The 20628-nt window shown below is 39.0% G+C and overlaps 1 protein-coding gene across 4 annotated transcripts; it reads right to left on the bottom strand.

The window, feature by feature from the left end:
• Positions 1-321: 321 nt before the first annotated feature.
• On the bottom strand, positions 322-20374 carry ppef2a (protein phosphatase with EF-hand domain 2a). Of its 4 annotated transcripts, none has more exons than XM_079872614.1 (17): positions 20050-20374; positions 18317-18686; positions 17928-18055; positions 17750-17804; positions 17473-17648; positions 14859-14973; positions 14724-14770; positions 14464-14630; positions 13747-13783; positions 8933-9082; positions 8502-8849; positions 4593-4778; positions 3768-3910; positions 2346-2452; positions 1971-2134; positions 1762-1849; positions 322-1321 (listed from the first exon to the last, which is right to left on the bottom strand). In XM_079872614.1, exons 2-17 carry the CDS (start codon positions 18351-18353, stop codon positions 930-932), a joined length of 2340 nt encoding a protein of 779 aa, XP_079728740.1. In that variant the 5' UTR covers positions 18354-18686; positions 20050-20374; the 3' UTR covers positions 322-929. The 4 variants fall into 4 exon arrangements, with proteins under 4 accessions (XP_079728740.1, XP_079728741.1, XP_079728739.1 ...); XM_079872615.1 differs by having other exon boundaries at positions 323-1321; positions 18621-18686; positions 20050-20351; XM_079872613.1 differs by lacking the exon at positions 20050-20374 and adding an exon at positions 18966-19121 and having other exon boundaries at positions 323-1321; positions 18628-18686.
• Positions 20375-20628: the final 254 nt, after the last annotated feature.

Here is a 20628-nt window from a genome sequence, read left to right as displayed (position 1 = left end):
ATTTTTTTTTTTTAAAAACACAAAGGGTTATTACTGATGTATTTTATGTTGTGGAGTAAAATGTGAAAATATCTTAAGCTTCTGTTAACCACAAACCTTATTTCAGGCATTTAATCATAATCTCCTTCAAAAAACATATTGATTTCATGGCGATGGAATCTGAATTTCTAAAATGCTAACTCGTTTCTGTGTTTTAGCCAATAAAAATATTCTTCCCTGCATCACTACTACTTCCAAGTATACCACCCATACTGTATACTCCCTCTAAACCATTTCCCTCAGTCAGCGTGTAGGTAGAGAGGAAAACATCAGTCATCTTTTTGGCTAGTATGTTTTCTAGGACAATATCTTTTATTTCCAGCAATAGCACAGAGCTTAACGTCAACATGCCTCTTATTAAAAATAGCTCTTGAAACACACAAGTTGCAGGCAAAGAGTTTTAAAACTCTATCTAGCCTTTTACTTGCATGCTTAGCACATTTATGCAGACATCAAATCCATAATGAACAACATGTAGTCTATGTTACGGAACAGTTATGTCATGGTGTATTATTCAAGATACTGATGGCTCATTTTCATACAGAATATGCAAACAAATTTGTCAGAGGCAATGAAAGCAAACTCGAAAAGCCTCATGATCTTGACAGATCAAGTTTGCAGGGAGATAAGAACAAATGTAGGAATCCTTGAGAGATCAGCAGCTTGCAATACAATTTAGTACATTGAGGAAACATGGAGAACATTCATGATTGATCACAGAACTTCCAGGTGCATTGTAAACCTGAACCTGAAGCTAACACAGACGTATATTTGGTTTAGAGAGGAAGATTCAAAGTCTAAAAAAAAGCATATAAAGGTTCATCCGGAAGGTACAATACCAAGAGGAAGACTACAGTTTACAACAGTTCATTTTTTTCAACAGCCAATAGTTATTGTGGTGGAACAACAACAGAAATGTCACAGAGATCTTCAGTCTGTGAAGATGAACAATTTTCAGTGTGTGTACCAAGTGAATCTGCAGTTTGTGGAGGTGGACCTTGTGAAATCTGTGGGCCTGTAGAGTCTGCAGTTTGTGAGGTTTCTTCCTCCTGAGGAAGACGCTGATATTCCTGCTTGAACTTTAACGGACTTTTACCTCTCTCAAGTCTGCTTTTGTCCACCAGCCGAAAAGCCTCCATGAATTCATCAATGTCAATGCTACCATCATTATTTGTGTCTGTGCTGATAACCAGCTCATTGATGACCTCATCGGAGATCTCCATTTTCAGATAGGCACTGAGCAGTTTCAACGTCTGACGGAAATCCTCAAAAGAGATGAGACCTGAGAAAAACCGAAACATAGGCCATAGGAAGGTGCTATGGAAAGCCATCAAACTGCGTTTAGTCTATTCTCTGTAGGAATCGTCATCAACAGGGAAATGTTAAAGCTGCCAGGAAATCAAAATGGACAATTCTTTAAAAAAAAAAAATCCAAATAATACAGTGTTTATTATAAATGATTTATCCGTACACGTCTCGAGAACGCACTCCCTGAAATAGGTTCGAAGGTGCAAATGATCATCCGTTATGTGGGCTCATAATCTTTAATCAAAATAACTTCCCCTCCCCCTTGCAACAATTTCTCTTCTCTAATGACGTGTTTACTGGCGTGAGGGTGGGACAATCACAGAAATAGCAAACCATGTTGTTTTCACTGGAAGATCCAGTTATGACATAAGTATTTTATCAGTATTATTATTACCTGCAAATATTTTTTCATACCTGAATTATCTGTGTCCACTATTCTGAAAATGGTCTCCAGGGTGGAGCGATGTTTATACAGTGTCTCCAGCATACTCTGCTCAATGTGCTGTATAGTGAGAACAGAAGAGAGCGCTTTCTGCAAAAGTATCTACAGAATTTCGCGATACTAACACAGCAGACAGAGAGATGCATTTCTGGAAATGTTCAAATCAAGGGTTCTGCTTTACCTCAGAGCTGTGATTTTTTAGAGCGAGATCCCGGAACCAGCCGTGGTAGTCCAGCATCCCATCAGTGGTGCTTGACACTAGCTGAGGTTGAAGAACTCTCCAGGGCAGATCCAAGTGAAGAACTCGCTCGATTGCACTGGCCCAGTCGGACAAACAGATCAGCCCTGTGATGGCATTGACATTGCTATGACATTTGAACAACTGCAAAACTAGCCATTAAGTAACTAGAAACGCATTGTTTTCAAATATTAAACAGTCTGAACTCCATTTTTATTCCTTAGCTATTAGTGGAAGTGATATCATCACACCACTAGGTAGCAAAATACTGCAGTACTGTATTAAAATATGCATTTTATATCAGATAGTTGTCTGTACCTGTGTTCTCCTTATCAAGCTCTTGAAAGGCACTGAGAAGATCTGACTTGTGCACGAACAGTTGCTCTCGTAGGACCTTGAGAGCAGTGTGCTCTGTGCGTTTTACACTGAAAGAACATCGAGAAATGAGCTGGAAACTTGACAATGAACATGTAAGACTATAAACTGTATCCAGAATGACTGTAACACAACATCTGCTGTAGATTTTCCAACAAAACTTAAGTCATACCAAATACAGTAACACATTTGAAATTGTGAATGAAAATCATTCCCCTAGTTCAGTGGTTAATCAACAACTACAAATCAAGATATTTCTTATTTTAATTCAATTTCATTTTTTTTCTTTGAAGAATCAGGATATGTACATAAGGTAGTTTTTTAAATATTTATTTTGGTTATTATACTATACTATCCTTTATTATGATAGGATAGTATAGAGTGGACATGAAGCAAGGTGGGAGAGAGAGAAGGGGACGGGATCGGGAAAGGTCCACGAGCCGGGACTCAAACTCGGGATGCCCGAAGCTTAACGGCGCTATATGTTGGCGCGCTGCCCACAAGGCTATCGGTGCCAACAGCTAACCTAATTTTGAAAGTGTGATTTATAATAATAATAACAATATTTTTGGGTATTCAAAGTGCTTTACATGGAAGGGGGAATCTCTTCAACCACCACCAATGTGCAGCATCCACCTGGATGATGCGACGGCAACCATATTGCGGCAGAACGCCCACCACACACCAGCTTATTGGTGGAGAGAAGAAAGTGATGAAGCCAATCAGTATTTGGGGATGATTAGGAGGCCATGATGGACAGAGGCCACTGAGCAAATTTGGCCAGGATGCCGGGGTTACACGTTAAATGTGGATTTGTAATGACCACAAAGAGTCAGGACCTCGGTTTTAAGTCTCATCCGAAGGACGGTGCTCTTTGACAGTATAGTGTCCCCATCACTATACTGGGGCGTTAGGACCCACACAGACCACAGGGGGAACACCCCCTACTGGCCTCACTAACACCTCTTCTAGCAGCAACCTGTTTTTTCTCAGGAGGTCTCCCATCCAGGTACTAACCAGGCTCAGCCCTGCTTAGCTTCAGTGGGCAACAGGTCTTGGGCTACAGGGTGATATGGCTGCTGGCATATAGACATGTAAATTAACCAAATCTTCCATGGGCATTTTTATAACAAATTAAATTTTTTCTAGTTATGCCAAGCTCTAAATTATTTTAGCAGGTATAAGTGAGTAAAATAAATGTAAAAAAATCTTTATCCTAAATGCTTATCCAATAAATCATGAAAAACTGGTCTTTGGTCATTGGGCCTTTGTATATTGTTGTGGACAATAAGAGGCCTTGGAGTTAAAAAGGTTGAGAATCACTTTCTTAGTCAAATGGCTGATGATGGTATGTGTGTTGATTACATTTGTGGAAAGCTCAGTCCTCGGATCATACTGGTGGCCTGATACTGAACAAAGTAAGGCACGAGATCTGGACCCAGTCTGACAAAGGCTCCTCTGTTACTGCCAATCTCATAGTAGTTAGAGGCTGAAAAAAGGGTCAGGACCTGAAAATCAAAATACATAAATCAAATCAACTTTAAAAACTGTCAAGAACATTTCTACAACGCTGGCCCTAAAAATATTTAGACATTTAAGATGAAAAAATTGATTGATGCATGTCAATCTGGACAACTAAAACATAAGTAGACAATGAATTAATTATGATAAATGATTTTTAAGTGTTTTTTATTTTTAAATATTATATTCTCGAAAAATTACAAATTGGATCTTTTTTATTTTTATCTCACTTGTTTCACAGCAATGAAATGAAACGGGGGGGGGGGGGGGGATTGAGACTTGCGAGAGAGGCATTTGAGACAATGCTAATGAAATATACAGTAACTGAGAACTTGCATTTCTTTAACTATGAAAGGGCAAAACGTCTGAAGAATAATTTTCCTCCGAGCTCATCTAGAGAATTACTATATTACTCACAGGACACAGTGTCCTAAAAAGCACTCTAAATTAACATGAGCCATCATAAGTACATGAATGTAAATGAGCCATCATAAGTACAAGAATGTAAATGTAAATAAGACAATTTATCACCTTTTTAATGAGTTTGTTAATCTAAATTCAGTCTCTGCCTGTCAGATATTTTAATAAAAACTTTAGCCGAAATGACAAAGTCATTATTATTTCCTTCTCAAACGACTGTATAAGTCCTCTGATCACTGAATTGCTGACCTTACGATTGTGGCAAAACTCGTAACCATCCTGCTTGCACTCGTGTGAGCGGATGATGAGCTGGAGATTGTGTCTGTTCAGAAAGTCCTCTGTGACATCAGGACCCCAGTAACAACCTCCGCCACGGACCTCATTGGGAACGCAACCGTCCTGGGACATGGGGTCACTCCACAGCAGGTCCAAAATCTGATGACACCAAAGTATAAATGTAATTGCAAGGAGAGATTGTAAAACTGTTTAACTGTTGGCATAATTACCTATGTTTTTAAGAGTAATGTTCCAGATTATAAACAAACTGATCACACTAGTCTCATATTAGCATAGATATACTTTTGAAATCTTTATACTTTATTACACTTTTTGTGTATTTTAAAAGGTACACAATATAACTTCCCCCCCCCCCAAAATTAACTAAATTTAAATAAGTCAATACATCATCAATCCTTGTGTGTTTTTGTCTTACCCTGTTTCACTATGGTAAGCCTATTATAATTTTATTTTAGGGGCTTTAAACAACACCATTTTCAACTAAAAACGTAAAACTTTATGCGTTTTGGCCGTTCATTTACATGACAACAGCGTTTTGGGTGCCTGAAAATGGAAATTTTTGAAAACGGGTTTCAAAGTGCACGTTTTTGAAAACGATATCCGTGTAAACAACAAAAACACGAATCTCTGAAGACGATGACGTCATGCACATGAGTATTACATGTTCAGTCTATAGTGTTTCATCGCCATCTAATGGCCTGGCAGCAGAATACAGTGTTTGTAGTCATTTTCACGGATACGTGTGAATAGGGATCGTTTTGACAATGGTGTCGTACATGGAAAACTCAAAGGAAAAACTTCTCCGTTTTCAGCATATCGTTGTCGTGTAAATGTACCCTTAGACCTGTCGGGATGGTTTTTCGCAGGAAATTGCATTTGTCACTTGCCCGTGCATGTGGTATTTTTTTACCGATAAATATATACAGATAAATTGCCATGTGTAGCTCTCTAACAGAGTTCAATGTAACGCATTATCTATTGTGAATCCTTCACAATATAATGCGTTACATTGAACTCTGTTAGAGAGCTACACATGGCAATTTATCTGTATATATTTATCGGTAAAAAATACCGCTGTGCTGGAAGTACCATGTCTATCAATGGTTATAGCTACATTAACGTCTTCAGTAAGTCAGCTTGAGATCCTTTCCATCTAAACTGGTTATATCTCTTAAGCCTAGTAGTGAATGTTGTATAAGCAGCAGTATAACCATAGCCGAGGCACAACCAAAACAATGTTCTTCCACAAAATGCATGCAGTTTTGCTTTTTAACCTTTAGAGGGGCAAAAGTTACATAGTGTCCCTTTAATGTTTATTTTTGTGCAACATCTTATCCAAAAGACTTCCATTGTACTATAAGTACAATACTACAAATGCAATTTGTGTTTTTTATACACTGAGGAATGAGTTGAAATTAATGGTTCAAAACTACACATATATCAAATTAGTACAGTGGATCTCAACCAGTGAACCTCAACCAGTGAACCAGAGCCCACTAGGGGGCCTCAAAATTACATACATAATTTTAAATAAAGACAAAACAAGCATCAAAATAAGACCAAAATAAAATCCAACTAAGACCAACTAAAAACAACATATTTCTTATTTTATTTTATATTTATATTATATAAATATTTTATTATTAAATATTATATTATTATATTTTATATTTTAAAGTGTGATTTTAAGTCATTTAAATTAATCCAATCTTACAACTCCTTGGGATGCATTTTTATGAACATAAATTTATTCTAGTTATGCCAAGTTCTAACATATTTTAGAAATTGAGTAAAAATATAGTTTTTAATCATCAATCCTTATCCAGTAAATCAAAAACGACAAGAAAAGTCATGGGGCCTTTGAATATTTTTATGGGCAATGAGTGGCCTTGGAAATGGTTCAGAATGGTTGAGAATATAACTGGGTTACACTATTTTAAGGTGAAGTAGTTATATTGCTATACTAGAGTAGTTATATTGTAGTTATACTTCCTCAAATAAGTACTGAGTAATATTAATGAACTACTATTAATGTACTTGCTATGGAGTCACGGTTAGGTTTAGTTACTTATAGTATACTATAGTAATAACAGTAAATTATGCATAATTATATGCATACTATATGTAGTAACATGTAATTACATCACCTTAAAATAAAGTGTTACCTAACTGTTTTAGTCCTAAATTTATTACTAGTACTTAAGTATTTACAACCCCAAATCAGAAAAAGTTGGGACCCTGTACAAATTGTGAGTAAAAAAGGAATGGAATAATTTACAAATCTCATAAACTTATATTTTATTCACAATAGAATATAGATAACATATCAAATGTTGAAAGTGAGACATTTTGAAATGTCATGCCAAATATTGGCTCATTTTGGATTTCATGAGAGCTACACATTCCAGAAAAGTTGGGACAGGTAGCAATAAGAGGCCGGAAAAGTTAAATGTACATATAAGGAACAGCTGGAGGACCAATTTGCAACTTATTAGGTCAATTGGCAACATGATTGGGTATAAAAAGAGCCTCTCAGAGTGCCAGTGTCTCTCAGAAGTCAAGATGGGCAGAGGATCACCAATTCCCCCAATGTTGCGGCGAAAAATAGTGGAGCAATATCAGAAAGGAGTTTCTCAGAGAAAAATTGCAAAGAGTTTGAAGTTATCATCATCTACAGTGCATAATATCATCCAAAGATTCAGAGAATCTGGAACAATCTCTGTGCGTAAGGGTCAAGGCCGGAAAACCATACTGGATGCCCGTGATCTTCAGGCCCTTAGACGGCACTGCATCACATACAGGAATGCTACTGTAATGGAAATCACAACATGGGCTCAGGAATACTTCCAGAAAACATTGTCGGTGAACACAATCCACCGTGCCATTCGCCGTTGCCAGCTAAAACTCTATAGGTCAAAAAAGAAGCCATATCTAAACAGGATCTAGAAGCGAAGGCGTTTTCTCTGGGCCAAGGCTCATTAAAAATGGACTGTGGCAAAGTGGAAAACGGTTCTGTGGTCAGACAAATCAAAATTTGAAGTTATTTTTGGATAACTGGGACGCCATGTCATCCAGACTAAAGAGGACAAGGATAACCCAAGTTGTTATCAGCGCTCATTTCAGAAGCCTGCATCTCTGATGGTATGAGGTTGCATGAGTGCGTGTGGCATGGGCAGCTTACACATCTGGAAAGGCACCATCAATGCTGAAAGGTATATCCAAGTTCTAGAACAACATATGCTCCCATCCAGACGTCGTCTCTTTCAGGGAAGACCTTGCATTTTCCAACATGACAATGCCAGACCATATACTGCATCAATTACAATATCATGGCTGCGTAGAAGAAGGATCCGGGTACTGAAATGGCCAGCCTGCAGTCCAGATCTTTCACCCATAGAAAACATTTGGTGCATCATAAAGAGGAAGATGCAACAAAGAAGACCTAAGACAGTTGAGCAACTAGAAGCCTGTATTAGACAAGAATGGGACAACATTCCTATTCCTAAACTTGAGCAACTTGTCTCCTCAGTCCCCAGACGTTTGCAGACTGTTATAAAAAGAAGAGGGGATGCCACACAGTGGTAAACACGGCCTTGTCCCAACTTTTTTGAGATGTGTTGATGCCATGCAATTTAAAATCAACTTATTTTTCCCTTAAAATGATACATTTTCTCAGTTTAAACATTTGATATGTCATCTATGTTGCATTTCGAATAAAATATTGAAATTTGAAACTTCCACATCATTGCATTCTGTTTTTATTCACAATTTGTACAGTGTCCCAACTTTTTCTGATTTGGGGTTGTAGTACTAAACAAACCACAAACATGTACCAAAGCAGATATCGTCAATGAAGCCCACCTGTTTCCAATCATCATCGCTGGTGTCGAAGACCTCAGATGAGTCTGATTCAGACACACAGGACGGGGCAGAGCCCAGAATGTGGTGAGACTGGCTGAAGCTGGACATGCTAAACTGCGCTTGCCTACGGCGGACCTCGAGCTCCTCCTCAACCGTCCGAGACACAGTCCTTGAGAAGTCTTGAAGGGAGCGTCTCTGGAAACTGTCCCGAGCAGCAAACTGTTTGGGAAAGGTCATCGAGCCCGTTCTGTTCTTACAGATGATCATCTCATTATAACGCTCTGAATCTGGATGTAAACTACTGCGGGATGGAGCCTTCTTCTTCGGGGGCTTCATAGCAGACACATACTATAGAGAGACAAGTCATATTCATCAGTTAAAAAGAGGAGATGTTCAGGATTTAACAACATGTAACCATTTGTTTGACTCACTTTGTGTCTGTCCACTCGAGCTATCAAAGCGAGTTCAGTGGTATCTGAGATTCCTCCATGGACTATCAGCACCCGGTGGTCGATTACGGTCACTAAGGGCAACCAGCTGAAGATCTTCTGGAGCAACTTGAGGATACGCTTTCCATGCAACTTAAAGGAATTGAACAGATAAGAGAAGCTCCTCAGATTAATTTCACCATAATGTGAAGCTCAGAGCAGGAACAGTGCATAACACATTACTGACGATGTTAATGAGTTATTCCTCAGCAGAGTTATTGTCGTTAACTAAAACCATAAAAATACTTTATTACTTGGAAAAAAACATTAACTGAACATAACCACAGTTAGCACCATCAATGGATATTTTGCCAAAGATGTTTGCCATTGACCCTAAATCTGCCCAAAAAACAACACTTGACAAAGATCATTCTATTGCCCATCTGCTTAAAGGAATATTTCACTGTTGGAAAGATGAATGTGTGTTTAAATTGGGTAATTTATGTAGTAGAAATGTGAAATTATTTTAGAAGTTGGTGCCTTCTAGACTGAGAAAAGCCAGAAAATGTATTTTTGGCTCACGTGGATGAAAGACAACAACTCCCAGAATGCACTTGCTTCGCTGCCCTACGAGGCCACTCCCAAGCAATGCCTACCGGTTACAGAGGGCAGTATCAGAAGAAATGATACAACTAGGCTACTTGTTGACTCGAAACTGAAAAGACACCGTTTTATCGTGAGATCACACCCCCTATGGGCGGGTTGAAAACATGCGGAACGAGCTCCTACTCCTGGCTGTAGTCTCTAGCCTCTGGCCAAAAAAGCCTCAGATGTTGAAAAATGACGATTTTTGCGTCATCTGAGTTTTTTTTCCAGACACACAATACAGAAATCTCTCGTCTCAGGGGGACATGAGGAAGGGAAGCACGGTCATTCGAAAATACTACCGGGTTTCTACTGATACAAAGCTTAATGCTAATCGGTGAAGTATCCCTTTAACCTGTGTTGTTCTTTAAAATACTAGTAAAAATAAGTATATTTCCAATGTTAAAAAAATGACTCATTACGTATATTTAATTCCCCACTAAGTTGTCATACAGTGAGGAAAATAAGTATTTGAACACCCTGCTATTTTGCAAGTTCTCCCACTTAGAAATCATGGAGGGGTCTGAAATTGTCATTGTAGGTGCATGTCCACTGTGAGAGACATAATCTAAAAAAAAAAATCCAGAAATCACAATGTATGATTTTTTAACTATTTATTTGTATGATACAGCTGCAAATAAGTATTTGAACACCTGAGAAAATCAATGTTAATATTTGGTACAGTAGCCTTTGTTTGCAATTACAGAGGTCAAACGTTTCCTGTAGTTTTTCACCAGGTTTGCACACACTGCAGGAGGGATTTTGGCCCACTCCTCCACACAGATCTTCTCTAGATCAGTCAGGTTTCTGGGCTGTCGCTGAGAAACACGGAGTTTGAGCTCCCTCCAAAGATTCTCTATTGGGTTTAGGTCTGGAGACTGGCTAGGCCACGCCAGAACCTTGATATGCTTCTTACAGAGCCACTCCTTGGTTATCCTGGCTGTGTGCTTCGGGTCATTGTCATGTTGGAAGACCCAGCCTCGACCCATCTTCAATGCTCTAACTGAGGGAAGGAGGTTGTTCCCCAAAATCTCGCAATACATGGCCCCGGTCATCCTCTCCTTAATACAGTGCAGTCGCCCGGTCCCATGTGCAGAAAAACACCCCCATGCTTCACAGTAGGGATGGTGTTCTTGGGATGGTACTCATCATTCTTCTTCCTCCAAACACGTTTAGTGGAATTATGACCAAAAATTTCTATTTTGGTCTCATCTGACCACATGACTTTCTCCCATGACTCCTCTGGATCATCCAAATGGTCATTGGCAAACTTAAGACGGGCCTTGACATGTGCTGGTTTAAGCAGGGGAACCTTCCGTGCCATGCATGATTTCGAACCATGACGTCTTAGTGTATTACCAACAGTAACCTTGGAAACGGTGGTCCCAGCTCTTTTCAGGTCATTGACCAGCTCCTCCCGTGTAGTTCTGGGCTGATTTCTCACCTTTCTTAGGATCATTGAGACCCCACGAGGTGAGATCTTGCATGGAGCCCCAGTCCGAGGGAGATTGACAGTCATGTTTAGCTTCTTCCATTTTCTAATGATTGCTCCAACAGTGGACCTTTTTTCACCAAGCTGCTTGGCAATTTCCCCATAGCCCTTTCCAGCCTTGTGGAGGTGTACAATTTTGTCTCTAGTGTCTTTGGACAGCTCTTTGGTCTTGGCCATGTTAGTAGTTGGATTCTTACTGATTGTATGGGGTGGACAGGTGTCTTTATGCAGCTAACGACCTCAAACAGGTGCATCTAATTTAGGATAATAAATGGAGTGGAGGTGGACATTTTAAAGGCAGACTAACAGGTCTTTGAGGGTCAGAATTCTAGCTGATAGACAGGTGTTCAAATACTTATTTGCAGCTGTATCATACAAATAAATTGTTAAAAAATCATATATTGTGATTTCTGGATTTTTTTTTTTTAGATTGTCTCTCACAGTGGACATGCACCAACGATGACAATTTCAGACCCCTCCATGATTTCCAAGTGGGAGAACTTGCAAAATAGCAGGGTGTTCAAATACTTATTTTCCTCACTGTATATGCAGTCAAATGTTTGTTCATTTAACAACTAGTTAACTGTCACCAGTACTTTAAAATACTTGAATAAATGTAGTAACTTTCCAATGTAAAAAAATTACCCATTACCGTATATTCAATTTCCTAAGGCGGCATGTCAACAGTTTGTTGATTTAGCAGCTAGTTAATCCATACCAGTGACAGAGTGCAAGAATGTTTAAGACTTTACGTTGTAATCCTCTTACCAAGGACTGGCCAACATTCACAGTGAAAATAACTGCAGGAGAATTGACCAGAGTTTCCCCTTTTAAACTGTAAGTCTAAGCAGGCTACAAGCAGTTAAGAGGTGGCATTCTTGGATAGAAAGTGTCGGGATATCCCTTACTGTTTCATAATGGAGATAAACAGCTAAGGCCGTGTGGTAAACAAACTCTTAGGCCTTGTCCACTCTAATACGTTTTCGTTTCGAAAACACATCTTTTTCTCTGTTTTGGCCTTCCGTTCACATGAGACAACGTTTTTATCAACGAAAACAAAGCTTTTTGAAACCGCTCTCCAAAGTGGATAAAACACCGTTTTCGTGTTGTAGTGTGAACTGTAAAAATGGAGGTATTTGAAAACAATGAATCATGTTTATTCATGGGACACATATTGAACTGATAGACATGTTTGTCTATACCGCTATTGTGCCTGTTATGTGCAATTCACTTTCACACAGTTGCTAAAATATGTTTCTTTGCACACGCTTCATATGCAAAGATGACAGAAAATTCACTCGCATTTGCAAATGAGACATGAGAGCAGTTGCGTTTTAGACCAAACATAGAATTGTCAGTGAGTGTGACCTGAACGCATCAGTGAATGGAGAGATATTTTGCTAAATAAAATGATCCTGCCAGAAAAAATTGCATGATAACTTTATGATGTCTTGTTCTGTCTGTATCATCTCAGTGAGCTTTTACACATGTGAGTGACTCTATAATTGGAGATACATTTAGCATTTTTTTAAAAGTTAAGGGAGAAAACTGTTCACTAACAGAAATTCTTTCCAGTATCTTATTGAAAACATTAATTTTAATAATTCAATGCTTGCCAAACACAAGTTACTTCCTTTTTTTACTTTTCAAAGAAAAAACGTATTTCTTTATAGACTTGTAGGTCAAATTCTGTTACATACTGTCAGCATTGTTACTCTAACTTAGTAACAGAGTTTGACAGTAAGAGAATTGACAATTTTTAACTTTTTAGCCAAAAACCCCACTTGCAAGCAAAAATGCTAATAGCACATGGCACAAATGAAATCATGATTAAAAGACTTTTAAACAAACCACTTTGAGATCAGTGATAAATTTGAGTTTTCCTTTTGATCTTGTGGTAACAATTTTGACGTTTTACAAAATAACTCTTGGTGTAAGAACTTTTTGATTAAAATATTTTCTCGGAGAGAGCACACATGCGTTTCAGTGCTTCAGATCTTATCAATGAGGGAAAATTAGATAATGTTCTGTATCTTACAGTTGTAGGAGATAATTCCACCATAATTTAAAGGCACACTATGCAGTTTCCGTTTTTCTCAAACAGCGACCCCTAGAGTCGCTGTGGAGTAGTTGTATTTAACGTTACTGTCGTAAATACCACTCACGCAGAGCAGTCCCTGCACTCTTCCGACCGCGCTTTCTTTGTTGTTTTCTTCGTCGGCTCTGCCATGATTCACGTCTGAAATGCGTGCTAGTGTCTTCAATAGAGGCTGCTTCATATGTTGTTGATGTATGTGACGTCGTGCCGTAAAGCAAGTCATGATTCTCGTGAGATTTATCGGGGCGCCACCTCTCAAACTTGCGATTCTCAGCAATACAAGACCCTTTTCTTACAGAAAATATGATATGGTAATGGCCTGTAACATCTTGTGATCTATGACAATGATTGACAAATAATGAAAATAATAAAAAATATAACCATTTGAAAAAAGAAAAAAGAATGACTTTGGACACCAAATGTACCTGCAATTATAGAATCACCCATGTGCAGTAAGGTAAATGAAGCACTTTCCGACGCTTCAGTGTGGACAAGAAACTTTTGGAAAACGCTTGAAAACGCTGAGAGTTAGGAACTTGAGGAATTGTAGAGCACAGACATTAGATGTAATTAATGACCTACCTTGTATTTTCCCAGCACTTCTTTGGTGAAGCCATACCTTTGAACAGAAAATGAAATGTTATCACCAAGAAAATTAAATAAAGTAAAATTCAAAGTGGCAGAAGATTTTTTCTTGCAGAAAAAGGGACATCAATCTGACGTGTGGACACTGAAAGATTAAGATAAAAACAGAATCTTTATTCTTGCCCTTATGGTTATGTGCTATATTGTAAATGTAACATGTAAAATGATCACATTATAGCGCCATCTTGTGGCTGATTCTCACAAAACTTTTGTACACCACCTCATCTAGACCAGTGGTTCAGAAACGTTTTGACTCCAATATGAACTGTAATAAAAAATAAATCAGTTTGCTGAGGTCCTCTAGTGGTTGACAACCACTGATCTAGACACTGATTAATATGCTCATATAACCATATGAACCAATTTAATGATTCAGAATTGTTTTGATAACGTTTTTTTTGTCAAGGGAGTCTGAAAAAAGCACATATGAATTGGTAGGAGAGGAGTTAGAAAAATAATGATGCTTGATGCTTGGACCCTTAATTATAAAAATGTAAGGTATTAGCTCTTACGTTTAGTGTTGGTAACATTATATTTACTTGGTTGAGGTACTGCAAAATGCATGTGGTGAGCAAAGTTAACAATATATAGTATGTATAATTATTATATAAATATTGTGTCACTGAATGCATGTGTTCAGCACATTTCCATTACCTCAAATTAATGATGTGGTCTTCATGGTTTCCTCGATTAAGATAAACATCTCCAGGATACACAAGCAGGAAAGCAAACAATATGAGCAGAATCTCTATGGAGTCTTTGCCTCGGTCCACATAGTCTCCATTGAAAACGTAGGGTTTCTCCATTGACGGCATTCCATTCTGGGAAAATAAATAGACCACAAATTCATAGGAATAGATACATTGTACTTAAAGGCAATCTCGTAGTTAGGTGTGGACAGATTTTAAACCTACCTTGTAAAATATTAGTAGCAAGTCCTCTAATTGTCCATGTAAATCACCTGTAATAAAGTTTGTAACTTGATTTTCGAAGAGGCGTTGAATAGTGTAACAATAAAAAAGTTCAAAGGTTGTGTCGGGCATTCTTACCACAAACAGTTATTTCTTTGCTATGGCATGTAGAGACTCGGTTGATATTTGGCAACCCTCTGAGTAACTTCCACGTTTCCAGAAGAAGCTGAAGAACGTAACGAGAGTGAAGCTGCTGCTTGGAGAAACCAGAAGTGTACATGGTTAATAACATTAGTGTTATCTGACTGTCACATATCTATGACAGGGATAGGCCAGTGTCCTGCAGAGTTCAGCTCCAACCCTGACAAAAACTCACCTGCCTGTAGATTTCTAGTAATCATGAAGACATTGATTAACATTGATTAACATTGATTTTCCAGGTGTGTTTGGGATGGAGCTAAACTCTGCAGGACAGTGGCTCTCTAGGACGGAAGTTCCCCATCCCTGCTCTATAAAATAAAGGTTCCAAAAGGGAGTTTTAGCAGCAATGGCACAGTGGATCCTTTTTTGGGTTATCAAAAACTTGGGTTCTCACTGTATATTTCTTAAAAGAACCATTTTTTTTTCTTGGTGTGAAGAATATCTAAACCAGGCCATGTTCAATTCAGCTCAAGATTTTGAGGGAGATTGGCATTTCGTCCGCTCAAACTCTGCTCAAATCTGCTCTTTAACTGAATAACTTCTGGATAACTGCAACAGGAATGGGCAAAGGGCTGGAGAAGGCAGGCAGATTACAGGGAGAAGAACAGGGGGAGCCCCGAACACGGGGAAGCCGCTGGCTTGGGCGACTGAGGTGTAGACGGGGACACAGAAGTGCGCGGTGGAGACAGAGGGACTGAGGACCAAGGAGGTGCAGAGGGGAGTGAGGAGTCCAACGGAGCCGAGGGGACAAAGGGACGAGGCGAAGCCAGAGAAGTGCAGTCCAGAGGTGATGGAAGGTCGACGAGTGACCAAGGCGAATCCAGGGGGGGACGAGGGAGCCTGGTGGAACTGGTGAACTGATGGGCCACAATGGAGATGAAGGAGGTTGGAGCCAAGGGTGAGCTAGTGGACTGATGGGCTGATGTGGAATCCTGGACGCGGTGGTTGGAGTAGGATCCCAGGCAGATCCTGAGGACTGGAAGCCCCTCAACGAGCCCACCATTCCACTGGCCTGTAGAGGGCGAGTGATGGGGCGGGAGAGGGAAGTTGGGTGGGAATTCAGGCTCAGGAACGACTCAGGCGTAGCGGCGACCATCTCCGCTGAAAGCTCGGGTGGCGAGGCTGCGGCCATCATCGTCGGAGACGGATTCTCAGGCGTGGCGGCGGCCATTTTGGCCAGAGACGAGGGCTCAGGCTTGACAGGCATGACGTGAAGCAGCTCTGGAAGGGTGGTCTCGACAGGACGAGACTCTGGAAGGGGGGTCTCGGCGGGACATGACTCTGGGCGCAGATGGGGTACGTCTCTGGGCTCTGGACGAAGACAGGAGGTGTGGCGATGAAGACGGCTGGTGCCGGTGGTTGAGCAGCGATGTCATCATCAGCCTCAGCCACGGTGAAGGCTGAACCGCAGCACATGATCCAGGCGAACGTACCTGGGATCGCTGCTGCTAGAGCTTGCTGGTGCAGATGATCGTCCAGTCCGTACCAGAAAACAGTCTTTAGGACGCCATCTGCCCAGTCCACATGGTGTGAAATCTCAAGGAACCTCTCGACATATTCCTCGAGCAGTTGGCCATCCTGGAAACAGGTTATGAGCCGATCTGCGGGATTCAGCAGGGTACGGAGAACGCCCATGTTCTCCTTTATTCAGTCGATCTATAATTTCCGACTTTTTTGGTGTGGTCAGTTCTTCTGTCACGCTTTGGCTGCATGTGGCACGTTCAGGAAGACGGATCAGGCTTAAACTCTATTATTTACAAACAAGACACGTAGCAAACTGATGACGAGAACCAACAAGGGAGAACTGAAACTAGGGAGACTATATTCACAGACAAATGAGGACACTAAGTGATAACAGCTGCACACAGTGAGTGATGATGTCTGTGATGAGGATGATGATAGGTAACAGGTGAAACCGATTAACAATAAAACACATGGTGCACAAACACAGAAGGCAAAACACAGTCCAAGACAGGTGTCACGGTGACAGGCGGGGCCAGTGAAAATTTTGGCAGGGCAAATAACCAGTAAACTCCTTAGCGTTGAGCCCTGTGTGTTTATATATAGAGTCCCTTTTAAGACCTGTCCCTTTTAGTATAAAATAAAGTTACAAAATCTGTCAAAAATTAAATAATGTTAAAACGACCAGGAATGTCACTTGGCCAGGTTATCTTTACATGTCAAAGCTAGAGCCGCCCGGGCTTGAAATGAACATCCTTTTTGCACTATAAAGAACCTTTTTTGCAATAGAAAGGTTCCATCCCAGCTAATAAAAATATGTTTAAAAAAACAGTGTGCATGTACAATGTACAATGTATAAATAATGTGCTATCGTTTTGAGATTATTAAAGACCAGATTGCTCTGAACAAAGATTCTATAAACGTTACTGGAAGAATGTTTCCTCAACCTAGCCAAAGTTCTGAGAATGTTCCCTGTTAGCCGGGGTGGATGTTAAACTTTCTTTATGAAACCATAGATCCTAATAAAGAAGCCTTATTTTTGAGAGTGTACCTAAACCATATTTTTAATGCATCCTCATTGAGCACCTACTTGTTTGTTTTTGAAGGCCTCTACAAGTTCAGCAGCCTGATCCATATCTAAAGGAAAAGTTAGCCGTGGGCCAGAGTAGATGTCTGGCACATCAATTTTGGTGTAGTTGAAGTATCTCTCCCACTCTGCATCTCGGCAAACCTCGTTTTCTCTGAAGATATGTGAGATCAGATTTCCTACAAGGAAGAAGAACACATAGGATGCTTTTAGCATGGATAGATTCCAGTGGAAAGCTGTATATGTGGTATTTGTGTTTACATGCAACAGCTTAGTTTACGTTCACTGCTGGATGGAGTGAAGTTATCCATCAGGTAACCAAGAAAATTGTATAACTGCGTGAGGAGGTGAGAAAAAAAATATTTGTCATATCATTATAAATGTTGTTTACAGCTTTCTTGGAGATAAAGTAAGTATTCCATCCATCCATTGTGATTAGATTATCGTGGATTTCATACTTTGATCTGATCTTGTAGGTCTGCGTACTCCATGGACTGGAAGATGTTCCAGGTGTATCTGCGTCTCATTTCCATGCGGGCCACATACTGTCTGTACCAGCGCTGGATTATCACTGCTGCTTTCATAGCTTTCAAGAGAACGTGACAGGTTTTTACCACAATCAGAATACCTTTTTTTTTTTGCTTAGATTAATTTAAAGTAATAATTAAATTAATTTGGCGTAAATGCAATAACTTTCAGGTCAGACTTCTAGAATCACACTCAGTTCATCCGAGAGAGATTAATGTCAGATCTAGAAACGTCATATAATATAACTCTGTGTAGTGTGCACTGCTCAACAACAGTCAAACAAATGTCATAGTGGTGATAAAAGAGGAATTTTGCTTACTTATGGCTCCTGCAGACATGCATGAAAAAGAAGGCATGTTGAGAATGTAAATGAGTTACTTATATTGACATTGCACAGAAACAACTGACAGCCGTGTTCTATAGCCGCGAGAGATAAATAAGGCTTTACACAAGCTTTGCTGGACTGCTAAAATCTCACCTGGGATGACATTTCCATGTGTTTTAAGAAGATGAAGTCAGTGAGGTCAAGTTAAATTTAAACAAAATATTCATTGAATAAACAGTCCTCAAACATATCATTCTTTAATTTACACTAGCCATTCATATCCATGTTTTTAGTAAACATATTACCTTTGTCATATCTTTTAGTGAATTCACTGTTTTTTGCGACACCACACCCCATGGCTTCTCTTGAATGCAGAACACAAGAAAATCAGTATAACAAGCACTTTTCATCTTATCATAACACATGTATAAGACTTTATGAATCATGCACAATAAATCATATTTTATCTATGCCTATTTAATGCAAACCCCATCCAAAAGTATAAAGCTTGTTTTAGAAACCATAAACTGCTAAATAAACAACACTTAATTCAGTAATACACAATGTTATTTATATATAAATACTAAAATTCAGATCTTAAATATATATTAGTACCTAAAGTGTACATATTAGTAAAGATTACCGCCCCAGTGACAGCTCCCCTTTTTCTGAGTGCAGTAAATCATATTGCAGATGAGATGAGAATAAAAAATCTTGAACAATATTGCCAAGCTTTTAACATGAATATAGGCTACACCAAATGTGATGTTGTTGTAGACGTTAATGAGATCCAGAGAGCGAGTTAATCTGGGGTCATTGCTCTCTTGCACTGGCCTCAATCCTCCTTACAGAGCAGACGACGTCAATACGCACCTGTGCTTCAGTCAAAGCCCACAACTGTCAAACAAAGCCTCAATCTAAATCAGCTTATTTATTCGAATAGTTTAAAAAAATATGGCTAATTATCTCCCAATTTTTAAAATCACGAGGACTAGAGGTAATTTTTTTTAAGTGTTTTTATTTTTTAAGGAAATCCTGAATAACTAGGGATTATGGACTATGGATTTATAGACTTGTTTGTAAAGAAGGTTATTCATTAGCTCACCAGACAGCACAATCATTTAGTGTATAAACGGACATGCTAGTTTTGAGGTTAAATGTTGACAAAAGCTCTTTTTCAATGGGGTTTTGTATAGGTTCTTGACTCAATTTTAAAGAACCCTTTACGCCAAAAATATTCTATATACTGTAAGGAAAAATGTCTTCAATGATTGCATAATAATTTCATGTTTAACAGATTTTTTTTCAATTTTGTCTAGTGATAAAGTATGTTTACAAGCTGTTTATTTAATTAAAAATCATCAAAATAAAAAAGAATTCAAACTTAATTAATTCAAACTAAATCCACACAATGGTCCCATGATGGAAACCCCTAAAAGGTTCATGAAGACTTTAAGGTTCTATAGAACCTTTTCTTCAAAGAGCATAAGACGTGTAGACATATTTAATCCCATACTAAATATTGGCCAATTAAAAAAAAAGTGGTTTAAGATTTTATATCATTATAGATACCATTAAATCAGTTTTTAGTAGCTTTTAGTACCTTTTCTGTGTATTTCTTTGAATAGAATTACAATTGAATTAATTGAAATACAATTAAGCCATAAAAGGTTTCAGCAATGGATAACATATCAAAGGTACACAACCCCAACATGGGTAAAACTCACCTTGTGGTTTTCTCTTCTAAGTCCCAGAAGCTTTATTTCCACATGTCACCCAAAGGAATGTGTCCGTCTGGTGTACTCCATTGGTGCTTGCTTGAGTTAGTCAATGCGAATAGTAGAAACGCAAATAAATCAACTTGTGAGGACACACATAAAGCATCGTCACAGGCTTCCCCATATCCCCTGAGACCTTCAATGTCCTGAGCAAAGTGACACTATTTTCCTTCAAAAAAGAGAGAAGACCTTGTGTCGAGCTCCTGAGACCTTCAAATAGGTGTGTTTGTTTTTCTGCTTCTTAACAGTCTTCTGCTGTGTAGCTGAATTAAGTGAACAAGCCCCGAAGGGATTAAGGGTAATAGCTTGATGCGACTTGACTGGACTTCCTTAGGAAATGGCACTTTCCTAAAGGAAGCAGATGGAGAAGTCTGGACGATGTTGATGTAAAGTATTTCGTATGTAATCAATCCAAAATAATGCAAGATACAAAAATAAATAATCTGAGGAGAAAGCAGTGTATTGATTTTGACATTTTATGTGCATGAGATCTGAGAGCCCTCAGTAATTATAATGAACAATTACTAG

This window comes from Squalius cephalus (genome assembly GCF_949319135.1).
Source record: "Squalius cephalus genome assembly, chromosome: 5".
NCBI lineage: Eukaryota > Metazoa > Chordata > Actinopteri > Cypriniformes > Leuciscidae > Squalius > Squalius cephalus.
This window is presented reverse-complemented; position numbering and strand designations above follow the sequence as displayed.